Source organism: Myxocyprinus asiaticus, chromosome 28, assembly GCF_019703515.2.
Source record: "Myxocyprinus asiaticus isolate MX2 ecotype Aquarium Trade chromosome 28, UBuf_Myxa_2, whole genome shotgun sequence".
In the NCBI taxonomy this organism is placed as follows: Eukaryota; Metazoa; Chordata; class Actinopteri; order Cypriniformes; family Catostomidae; genus Myxocyprinus; species Myxocyprinus asiaticus.
In genome coordinates this window covers 14338021-14350990 of record NC_059371.1, presented here as the reverse complement: position 1 = coordinate 14350990, position 12970 = coordinate 14338021, and the positions used below count along the sequence as shown (strand labels likewise).

The following is a 12970-nucleotide window of genomic DNA, read 5'->3' as shown; positions in this document are numbered from 1 at the left end:
GGGAGGAATTGGATGCGATGCTTGATATGGGGGTAATAGAAGAATCCCACAGTGATTGGTCCAGCCCAGTTGTTCTAGTGCCTAAGAGCGACGGGTCTGTGCGATTCTGTGTGGATTATAGAAAAGTCAACGCGGTGTCTAAATTTGATGCATATCCAATGCCTCGCGTTGATGAGTTGCTTGATCGGTTGAGCACTGCTCGTTTTTATTCGACATTGGATTTGACGAAGGGTTATTGGCAGATCCCCTTGACACCAATTTCCCGTGAGAAAACCGCCTTCTCCACACCGTTTGGATTACACCAATTTGTGACACTTCCGTTCGGTTTGTTTGGGGCCCCGGCTACGTTTCAGCGTCTCATGGACCGAATCCTCAGGCCGCATTCAGCTTACGCCGCTGCCTATTTAGATGACATCATCATTTATAGCAATGATTGGCAGCGGCATATGCAACACCTGAGGGCGGTTCTGAGATCGCTGCGCTGAGCGGGGCTCACAGCGAACCCGAAGAAGTGTGCGATTGGGCGGGTGGAGGTACGGTATCTGGGGTTCCACTTGGGCCACGGGCAGGTGCGTCCCCAAATTGACAAGACAGCGGCGATTGCGACCTGCCCGAGACCCAAGACCAAAAAGGGGGTGAGGCAGTTCCTGGGGCTGGCTGGCTACTTTAGGAGGTTTGTGCCTAACTATTCGGACATCACCAGCCCGCTGACTGATCTCACTAAAAAGGGAGCTCCAGATCTGGTCCAGTGGACGGAGCAGTGTCAACAGGCGTTCACGCAAGTTAAAGCCGCACTTTGCGGGGGGCCGCTGTTACATTTACCTGACTTCTCTCTCCCTTTTGTTTTACAGACAGATGCTTCAGACAGGGGGCTGGGGGCCGTGCTCTCGCAGGTGGTGGGGGGGAGGAGCGCCCGGTGCTGTACATTAGCCGTAAGCTCTCGTTAAGGGAAACTAAGTACAGCACCGTGGAGAAGGAGTGTCTCGCCATCAAGTGGGCAGTCCTCACTCTCCGATACTACCTGTTGGGGCGGGCCTTCACCCTCTGCTCGGATCACGCCCCACTCCAGTGGCTCCACCGCATGAAAGATACTAACGCCCGGATCACCCATTGGTATCTGGCTCTTCAGCCGTTTAAGTTCAAGGTGGTCCACAGACCGGGGGCGCAGATGGCTGTCGCCGACTTCCTTTCCAGGAATGGGGGGGGAGTGGTAGGCAGGCCGGATGTCGCCCCGGCCTGAGTCTGGAGGTGGGGATATGTGGCAGCGGGGGCATGGTCAAGCATCTCTCCGGAGAGAGAAAGTGGTAAGGGCGCTTACTCCTGAGCTAAATTATGTCTAACACCTGTCTCTAATTTCAGTGAGCACGGGGAGAGCGGCATAAAGAGAGCGACACAACGCTCAGAGGAGAGACTGGATATGACAGAGCTGAGCCAGAGTGACCATTCCTGAATAGTAGAAGTTGTTTGTAGAAGCGGTGTGTGTGTGTTAGTGTGGTTAGAGTGTACGGAAGTAACTATAAAGTGTTGTCGAGGAAAAGGGGAAATAAAAGCGTCACCTGGAAAAGGAAAAACTGCTTCTCGCGTCCTCTTTTACAGACTGAAAGTGGCATGGGAAAGAGATAAGGTTGATCAAGGAAGAGTTGTGGAATCAGGTAGTGTCAAACTGGTCTAATTTAAATTAATTAACTACAAGATTCTTAACAGATGCTATTGGACCCCAAGCAGACTGGCTAGAATAAAACTTAGAGATTATGCAATGTGCTGGCAGTGCAATAAGGCAATATGTACCATGTCACACATGCTGTATTTGACCTCTGTGCTGATAACTCTTAATTTAACTTAATTCATATTTATTGTCCTATTTATTTTTGTTTATTTATTTAATCATTTTCATAATTTAAATTTTCTGTATTGTTATTTTTATCATTCTACTTAGAATTTGTTTGCATTTGTGAGTGATTTGACAGAAGGGTTGGGTGGGATAAAAGTGGAAAAACATGGTATTGTAAGTATTGTTATTGTAAGCTGACATGGCACATGTAAAAAAAAAAAAAATTGAATCAATTACAGTAAATTTGATAATGCATTTGAGAATTGTGTTTCCAAATTCAATATGAGACAGAGAAAGAAACATGAAGGAGATTGAATTAAATTACATTTGAGAATTCTTCAACTGAATCCATTGCATTTGATACTTTAAATGAGAAATGAATGAAAGAAATAAAAAAACATTGAAAAATAATTTATTTTGAATGAGAAAGAATCAATTCAGTCATCTTTCTCACTGAGACATTTAATGCATAACCTCTTTGAGTGTTGGGGAAAAGGTTTATATATTGAGCTTGTGTCCACCGCATTGACCGGGCACACACACACACGTGTGTGTGTGTGTGTGTGTGTGTGTGTGTGTGTGTGTGTGTGTGTGTGTGATATCAGGTTGTGTCCTGCTCTTCTCCCGTCAAAAGCTGCTGACAGGTGAAAAGTCCTCAGTGCCACTCTTCTGGTGTCATATTGTGATGGACACTGTGACAGTCAGCTCAGCAAATGCTTGTTTAAACACAATTAAGTTACTACACCTTAGTTAAGAGTTCACGAGGAGCTTGTTTATTTAATCCTGCCAATTACAACCCAAGGATATACAGTATACTGTAAGCAGCTGTTCAATCCCATGACAACTGTTCAAACATCCCTCCACAACCAAACTTCATCTTTTTTCTGTCATTTAATAACTTCCATTGATTAAGTAGTCCTGGGACTAACATATAATTTTATTTATTTTTTTATTTTATTTTTTTTGTGTGTAAGCATCCGATTCAAATTGATATTCATTTAAACGAATGTGTAAATATAGTAATGCTGCAGTGAGATATCATGATGCACATACAGTAACTAGAAGAAAAATGTCCAGTTTTCCATTTAATTTTTCGGTAACACTTTACAATAAGGTTCCATTCGTTAACACTAGTTAGTGCATTAGGCATCATGAACAAACAATTAACAATATATATTTTTTACAGCATTTATTAATCTTAGTTAATGTTAGTTAATAAAAATACAATTGTTCATTGTTAGTTCATGTTAGTTCATAGTGCATTAACTAATGTTAACAAATACACATTTTTAAAGATGTATTAGTGTATGTTGAAATTAACATTAACTAGTATTAATAAAGCCTTAATAAATATTGTTCATTGTTAGTTCATGTTAACTGATGTTGTTAACTAATGTTAAAAAATGGAACCTTATTGTAAAGTGTTACCACTTTTTTAACACTGACAGCCACTCCCATATGTCTCTTGGTGTCGTGGTGACACTTAAATCATTACTATGGCAAACAATGTAAATATACTGGATATTGACAACACTGGTTGACTAAATGGATCCAATTTTATCACTTGCAAAATGACAGTCAGTCTACAGAATAAGGTCGAGAAACAGTGTGAACACCTCCATGACATACAGTAAGCCAAATCTGAACATGTGAAATCAGGTTTAAACCAATTTCCCAATTTAGTCCAACTATTCACATGTTTCATTTCTGACATTTTGCATCCTCATTTCCTACCTTTGTTTCCTTTCCTTGTTTCCTTGCTCCACCCTCTAAGGAAACAAGGAAAGGATGGAAGGAAAGGAAACGAGGACTGAGGAATCGAAGCAAGATGTATTTGTAAAATGGAAAGTCCTTGCTCACTCAAGTGTGCTTGTTCACTTCGGAGCACTTGACGTTATGTTGTTGAAACTTTATTTATTAATATTTTTTATAATAAATACAAATAATTCAAGATGCACTGTTAAAGTATGTGACAATTATGGTTTATTTAAACAGCAAAGGTGAAACATTAATTAAAACTGTTGTGTCAGATGTGAAGGAGGGGGAGAATTTATGCGTGTGTCAGGTGCACCAACCAAAATGTCTTCCGCATAAGAAGCTCCTGTGCTTTCCCATTCAAGCGTCCTCAGTAAGCTTCCTCTGTCCTCGATCCTCACCTCCTCGTGGTGCATTTAGAGAATTGATACGTCTTCAATGATGGTGGACTTTGATCGATTTCGGGGTCACGGGCTTGAGGATAGAGGAGCGAGGAACGAGGATGCACAGTTTAAGAAATGAGAAGCACCCAAACAGCGTGGCTAAATTAAGAGAATACACCCCTCTCAAAAATGCAAATGTACCATTTCCCCTTAAAGTAACAGTTCACCTAAAAATGTAAATTCTCTCATCATTTACTCACCCTCATGCCATCCCAGATGTTTATGCCTTTCTTTGGCCTAACACAAATGAAGATTTTTAGAAGAATATCTCTGTAGGTCCATGCAATGCTAGTGAATGGTGGCAAAAACATCACAGTTTCAAAAAGCACATACATACAGAATAAAAGTATGTCTTCTGAAGCGATAGAGTTAGTTTTGGGTGAGAACAAACCAAAATATAACTCCTTTTTCACTATAAACCGAATAAAGTTATACACATCTGGGATGGCATGAAGGTGAGTAAATGATGAGAGAATTTTAATTTTTGGGAGAACTATTACTTTAAAATTCAACAAACCTCAATGACCTTTTGACCATTTCCCTCTGTGTATTTTCAGGTATGTCCACACTTTATACCTGGGAGTGCATGGCAAACTGGGTCAGCGTCATTTCTACTGGCGTCTGATGTTCGAGAGTGCTGACATCAACATGCTACGGCTGCTGGAGGCGTTTCTGAAGAGCGCACCTCAACTCGTGCTGCAGCTCAGCATTATGATCCACAGCAACCACATACTGCCCCTGCAGGGTAAGACAACACACCAGTGGCAATTTCTCAGGACAAGCAAAGCCTTCTCTGCTGGCATAACATCCCTAATAAATACATATTTTTTCATCCTTTCATTCTCATTGACCTTTTTGCCTATGTATTTTCAATCGCTTTCAACTCCTAATTAATCTACAAATGATTAGCAAAAAACAAAAAAATTAATCCAATCAGAATTTATTCCTCGATGCTTACAAGCAAAGTGTGACAACTGTTTCACAAATCGTGTGCCCGAAGCTAAGCTTGTTAGCCGAAGCAGCGCGTGAGTCTGAGCTCCACCCCTTCAAGCCTTCAGAATTTCCACAGAATCCCTCAGCATTGTAAGTGAATAGGCATCTAAAGTCTGCTTGTCAGATTTATTAGCCAATCAGTTTGATTTATTTGTTCTTGTGGGTGTGGTCTTAAGATATGTCCCAGTCCAGGCCTTCTAGCTGGCCTTGAGTGATGCAATCATGCTTTAAGTGATGTACGTAATTTGAAAGCGAAGAGAGCGAGATCTTGCTGATGAGTCGGCTGTCATCACTGCTGGTATTGCCATTGAGAAAGAGATTCTTATGGATGTAAAAACCTAAGATGTTCTGCATGATCCTACCATTGATTAATTAAACAGGAAAGGAGGACTGATTTTCACTTCAAGTAAACTGGTAAGTGCTTTTTGCATTGTTATAGCAACATCAGGAGTTTTCTAAGTGTAAATTAGGCTGCGAGAATTCTGTGTCGGATCAAGTTTTGAAAAGTAACCATGTACCCTGATGAAACAAAATTTAATGCAAGCAAAATTTTAATTCAAATATTATTAGAGAGCTTTTTCTTGGTATTAGACCTCCTTGGTTCTGGCTTTCGTGCGTGGACGTGTTTTTAAAATGTAAATTGATATTATTAGTTGACTGCCACGTAATGTATGATGGGCGTATGGTGTCTTATTGTGAAACTGTGATTTCTTAATGGCATGAATCGCACTGAAGGCCTAGACTTAAATTGCACGGGCCACGGCTGAAACACACACACACACACACACACACACACACAGTGTCAGTGATGTTTCCCAGGTGGGCAAATGTGATGCTTTTAGTAGAGCATTTTTATTGAGTATCGTTAAAAAAAAGCGAGAGAAAGAGTGAGAGGTGGCAGTGATTGTGTCCTGTTCGCCATGAATGATTCATTTAGTTGCTCATCGGAAGAGGTTTGCTTGTGATGAATTAACATGCTCTACTCTATGCAATGTCAAATGACACAGCTCTGATACCTCTGCTACAAGGATGGGTGACAGAAACACACTTCCATGGCGAAATCATAAGGATTTGTACGATTTGGCAAAATTTGGCTAAATCGTATGTAATCATACAACTTGTATCGTACAAATTCAAATGACTTTTACAACAGCCAATCACATCACTATCCATCGTTTCCTTCTAAAACTCAACAATTTCCCGCTACTGTCACATACAACTTACTCTTCATGCTTCCTATCATGCTTACATTCTACTGTATAGTTAGGTTTAGATGAGGGGTTTGGGTTGGGGCATAACATTAACAAGCATGTGCTCAACGCCTAACAAGCGGAACTTTCGCTTACTTCCGCATTACACAAACAGGCATTTGCTCATGATCAATTCGTACAAATTCAAATGAACAAAATTGTACGAGATCATACGATTTAGCCACCTCGTAAAAATCGTACAACTTTTCATGAGATCAGGTTGGTGACAGAGAGAGAGAACAATAGAGAGCAATAGGTATGTGTTGGCCAAGCTAGTCAAAAGAATTTAGCTTGCTAAACTAACAACAACTCTACAGAATAATTAATCTAAGCTGAAAACAACACTTTAGAGAAAGCAACTAGTTCAAACTACATGTAAATAGTAGCTTGTAACACTATAACTACTTCATTTTTTTATTTGATTTCCAAATAATCTGTTTTGGGGGTCTTCAACAGTGTGAAATAATACACTGTAGCCTCTTAGAGGACAAGGAGAGAATTTATTTTCTGAAATAGCTTTGTTTTCCCACACAATAAGTTTTGTGTTCCCTCGCAAATATTTTGTGTTCCTTCACAATAACATAATCCACTCCTTATAAAAATTTATTATTATTTTACTACAGTAACCACAGTTGAACTACTGTATGGTATTACTTGTAGTAAAACCACAATAACTGTAGATTATGATATTTTTTTACCATAATTTTGGTTTGTAAGGGCACCCGATGGAGTTTCTGTGCCCCCCTAGGGTAAAATGGTGCCCCCCTACAGAGTTGTTGCCCTACGCACCTACATAATATGCGTATAGGGAGCAGAGGTACTGGAGTGCTCAAAGGGGACACAGGGTAAGACTCAGTCAAAACAGACAGAGATCTTCCAATTAATTCTGGGTTTGGGTTAACAACCACTGCACAGAAAGGCTCTGGCTTTTTTTCCTGCGTCTCTCTCTGATCTCATGTCTCAGAATGTCAGTCCAACTCCAAACTTTTTGACCTTTATATAATGTAAGCGAATTCCTTTTTAAAGTGAGCATCACTATGCCTTACTCACTATGGAAGGCAAGGCACTTGAAGTGAGTACTCTGAAGGGTGCAGGGCATTACTGTCTCTTATTACATGGCTCTCTGAAATATTCGATTCTGATTGGTCAATGGTACCATCTAGCAGTCTATGTATCATCTTTCCTGCTTCACGGATCACTGTGCGATAACTCAAATCAATGTTTAATGTGCATTTATTTATTTATTTGGCAAGAAGTCAGTCAGACGTTCATTAATTACATAATAAACACAGACAGAACTCTGACGCAAACTGGAGGTGGATTTCAGCTGTTCAGCGATTTATTTCCTCTCAAATAATTATACAATTTCAATGCAAATCAATGTTTCACATCCATTTGTTTGTTTATTTGGCAAGTATTCTTGTAATAGGCTGCATAATAGGGAGTCAGACAGTAATTTTCACTAAATAAACACCAACAGAACTCGCAAACCGGAGGTGGATTTCAACTGTTCAGCTATTTCTTTCTTGTCACATAATTACATAATTTCAACATAAATCAATATTTGATGTCCATGTATTTATATATTTGGTTAGTAGCCGTGTAATAAGTGGGATAATGTACAGTCAGTCAGTATCGTAAAATAAACCCCTTCAGGGTGATACAAGTCCACTTTGCGTTGGGATCTTAATCAACTTGTCGGGGTATATTTTGAAATAACAACCGGCTGACTGTACATTATCCCTTACTTATTACACTGCTCTTTGGAATACTTGATTCTGATTAGTCAATCATGCCATTCAAACGCATGTGATTTGTTGCTGATAGCTTTAGCACATTAGCCAACCTCAGTCCAACACTTATAAATAATGTACATATTCACAGAGTGTGGGGTGATGGTAAAGCATTCAACTCACATTTGCAAGGTGCTATAGTTGCCACATTCACCATTAGTATGCTATTAAAAGTCACTTTTATGCAGCCATTTAACAAAATCGTGAATGTCTAATCCAATTTTAGTGACAGCGCTAATTCTAAGAGCAATTTTCCTGCCAGTGCAATGCTCAAGTGGGCGTGGGTGGGAGTGTTTGCGTAACTGTGGTTGTATTGAATGTTAATGAAGCGGCGCAAAGCACAATCTGCTATTTTCCTGAGAAATAAGTCAATGAGCTTAGACGTCTGAGAAGCATGTCTATTCTCGCCGCAAAGTCCAAAATCAGTTCCTGCATTTGCAATCTGGGGCTTTCACCAGCAGATAAAATCAAAGAGATATCAAACAATTTGAAAATCATGATTTGTGTGTCAGTAGATCAATAATAATAATAATAATAATAATAATAATAATAACTGTATTATAATAAGTTTATTATATAATACGTTAATTTTGTATAGCACCTTTCCAAAGCTTGAGGAATTAAACATAAATCATTAAACAGAGAAACATATAACAAATTTACATTACAAAACAAGGAACAATGGGAGAGCAGCAAAGCATAAAGCATCCCGTAACACCATCAAGAAGACCGCAGGTGAGACAGGCTGATAGAGAACACATATATTGCGGTCTGGAGGCAGGAGGACACAAAAATGTCCTATGTAATATTTCACCGCTAAACACCATAGCACTGGAACGATGACAGACAAAACGGGAGAGAGTTCACAGCAAGGACGTTTTTATTGCACGTTTGTTAAACGTAAGGCACAAATAGTTCATATTTAAATTCTTCTAATGCATTACATATAGCCCATTTACTCTACCAATTTCTTATGTAGAGGCTGTCTTCATTTACAGTATATCGACATTGCTTGAGAGGGAATGGAATATAGATTTAGCGCAAAAATATCAAAACTTCATGGCCATGCCCACTGACTGCACGTATGACATGTCACATAGCACTGCACTTAATGCAAACACATTATGCAAACACCTACTGTCTATTATCTCCCACCACATCATTTAGATGTTTATGCAAGTGCATTAGCTGGAACTAAAACTATCTCTCTCTATCTATCTCTCTCTTCATCTCTCTCTATCTCTCTCTCTCTCTCTCTCTCTCTCTCTCTCTCTCTCATTTTGACAGCATTAGGGTTTAACTTGTCTTACCCCATTCTCTTTAAACTGCATTCTAATCTGAGTAGTCTTTGTGGCAGTGGGCTTGCACTGTGTCTGATGTGTTATTTAATTAAGATTGCAAGCACATTGCTCCACGAGAGACTCAGAGGCCAGGAGAGAAAGTGCACAGCACATGGGCAGGCCAGGAGAAGAGCAGGAAAACAGCAACTAATGCTTTCGGATCTCTGCTAATTAAGACCTCACTTAATCTATATCTGCACCAAATGAGTTTCTTGGGATGACTGGAGAGAGAGAGAAAAAGTGATTGTGACAGAGAGAAAGACAGAGAAAGTAAAATGCTATTGAGTGCAAATGAGGCTGTTTTCATACTTGATTCGACTGCTTAGTCCAAACCGAGTTCGATTACACATCTCTCCCCCTGCTGGTCTCTTTTCACAGTGTACTTTTGAGTCCAAACTGCAGTACGTTTGCAACATCAGTGTAAGAAATGACTCAGGATGAGCAGATGCCAGCTTCAGTTTTATTTTCATGATTTGTCTCTTTGTTTTATTCATGTTTTTGTCCCATTGGGATTTGCACGCACAGAGCAGAATTTGTGTTCGTCTGCCGTGGATGCAAGAGATGAAAAGAATGCAAGCTCGTCTCTGAAGGCAGAGATAAATGACACAAGTGCATTTAATCGCACATAAATCCTTTTGTGATGTATTTGCAAAGTAAATTATAATTTCTGGCTTCATCATTTATATCCGCCCAATCTGCCGGAGTAGCAAGTGTTTAGAATAAACTTTAGAACAAAAACCTTTGATATTTCTCATTTTGCGCTCATAGTTTTGAATAAATACATCACATCTGGTCGGGCGGTCACATACAGTCTAGTCCTATGAGTTAAAATATTTTGACTGTCCATTAGTCACAGTCTATGGACTGTTGTTTGTCGCATGTAGTGAAAAGTTTCAGGGGTTTCAAAATCTTACATGTTGCACAACGTATAGAGCAGAATGCAGCTTTTTTTTAATCTGATGTTCTTTTTACATCTAAAAAATGTGGTGTTTCTGTGCGAGACGCTGCCAAAGTGAGACACGGTGAAAAACAATGCAGATGAATGCAAAAACATGCTCAGTGTGAATGGCCCCTAGACACTTCATCTGGATCTATACCAGATGAGTTGCTTGGTATGACAGGAGAGAAAGAGAGAGAGAGAGAGAGAGAGAGAGAGAGAGAGAGAGAGAGAGAGAGAGAGTAAGCACAATGCAGAATGTCTAAATGAGACTCAAAAAGACTACCCAGAAATTAAGTAAACACTCAATAGCCTGCAAGGGTGAAGTTTGAGCAAAGGGAAATCCAGAATATGATATGTACTGTGTGGGCTTGAAGTGGAAAATAAGAGTATGTATTGAATTATTTATGCCAGGATCGACCTTCATAATTGAAAATTTCACAAATCCAGACCTGACCACAAGTGGTGGACTGCAACCTTTTCATGTGGTGTTTCGAATATTTTCGGCTGACCTCCTATAAGCCTGCCTGAGGGGCTTGAATTGTTTTAAAATGGTGAAGTTGAAAGTGTGGGTTTCTAAGTGTGTGTGTGTGTGTGTGTGTGTGTGTGTTGAGACAGACAAACAAGCCAAAACAATGTCAAACTGCAGGGACTTGGCAGATAAACAAACATGCGGTGGGATGTCTTAAAGAGCTGATCCTCATGATAGCATCAGCTCTCAGTGGAAGCCTCCTAAATAAGCTTCATATCGCTCAATCACACAAGAACATACACACATTCACTCACGCACACCTCCTTTTCACCCGTGCGCTCAACCTAACGCTCTAGGGCTCTGATTTCCATCTAGGGATACGTGTGACCACGGAGGGTACTTAAAGGGATAGTTCACCTAATTTAATTTAAATTCTCTCATAATTTACTCACCCTCTGCAGGGTTTCTTCTGCAGAACACAAACAAATATTTTTGGTAGAATATCTTAGCTGTTTAGGTTCATACAATGCAAGTGAATGGTGATCAGACCTTGGTAGCTCCACAAATCACATAAAGGAAACTTAGAAGTACTCCATAAGACTCCAGTGGTTAAATCCATGTCTTCAGAAGCAATATAATAGATATGAGTGAGAAACAGATCAAAACAAAGTCCATTTTTTACCATAAATCTCCACTTTCAATTTTACTTCTAAAAGACACATGTGGTGCCTGTTTAGTTTCACTTTCACATCTGAAATTTAAAGTTAAAGTGGAGATTTAGAGTAAACAAAAATAAAAATAAAAATAATTGTTCTGTTCTGTTTCTCACCCACACCTATTAAATTGCTTGAAGATTTGGATTTAATCACTGGAGTGGATTATTCTGTTTCCTTTGTGATTTTTGGAGCTGCATAGGTCTGTCAGTTCATGTTTCATAAGAGCCACTGTGATGTCTGGAATTAACATAGCTGTGCCTTTTTGCCTCGTCAGAAATGTGTCATGAAGCAAGGTATATTCACACATTCATATGTTATCCGTCGAGAGAGGCAAGAGACATCATTTAGGGCCTGAATTATTCATTTTTCATAGGTTAATTATTCAATCATGTTTAATTAGCAATGAATCACATCTGATCTAATTAAATATTGAAGGCAGATGGCTGAGAATGTGGAAATGTAGTTATTCATAATGATTTTGATTAGGTTTTATATTTAGCACTTGTTCTTTTCAGGCTATTTAAAGGGCTGCAGACTGATAGATATGACAACTCTTGACTCAGGCCATTTAAAAATATCATGAGATCAAACTTCATAATAGGGTATTTTACATATAACATGTCCATGAAACCTTTTAGGTTAATATGTATGTGAATGTATAAGGAAAAGTGTATATTTTAGGCATTGTGACTGGTCACCATTTTTCCAAATTTTTTTACCATTTTAATCTCCTTTTTGCCTTCATTAGTTAGTTTGAAATGATCCTACGGTGTGACAAATGTGTTGTAAGACCTATTCCAAATCTCTCAATAAGTATGGTCATAAAAGCCATGCATAAATAATAATTTTAAAAGAATTAGAATTAGCAAAATGCTGTTAAAGAAGTATAGCATTTCATCCCGCAGGACATGTCAACTTCCCAAAAGTATTTCATGTCAGCAACCCAATAACCAATGCAGTTGTTTGTTTATCATAAATAGAATTTTGTGTGGTTTTAGTGAGAATATTCTTTCAGAGAGCTTTGAAGAATGTGGTTGAGAAACACACACTCTTAGGCTTGTAACAAATATGTTAATGCAAATGCTTCTAACTATTTCTAGCAAGCTCGGTTTCATGCATCTTTGCGGTCCGGAATGTGTCAGAACTCAATTCATAACGTGACTTAAGTACACCTGCATTCTCAGCATTGCCACAAGTCATGTAGCTTGCCACAAATTGCCACTGTCATGGTGGTATAACAGTTTGAAGAGAATCTTAGCAAGTTAGTGAAAGTTGGTTAAACCGTTGATATGTAAGGTCCTACAATAATAATGGTCATTTTTACAAAGTAAACACCAACAGAACTCCGACGCAAGCCAGAGGTGGATTTCAGCTGTTCAACAATTTATTTCTTCTCACATAATTACACAATTTCAGTGTAAATCAATATTTTATGTCCAT

The 12970-nt window shown here is 39.2% G+C and overlaps 1 protein-coding gene across 1 annotated transcript in view; it reads left to right on the top strand.

Annotated features, from left to right (window-relative positions):
• Positions 1-12970, top strand: part of LOC127419106 (XK-related protein 7-like) — a 124637-nt gene that overhangs the window by 104240 nt on the left and 7427 nt on the right. Inside the window, exon 2 of the mRNA XM_051660238.1 lies at positions 4587-4774. Coding sequence (XP_051516198.1) covers positions 4587-4774 — 188 coding nt within the window. The remainder of the gene's footprint in view (positions 1-4586; positions 4775-12970) is intronic.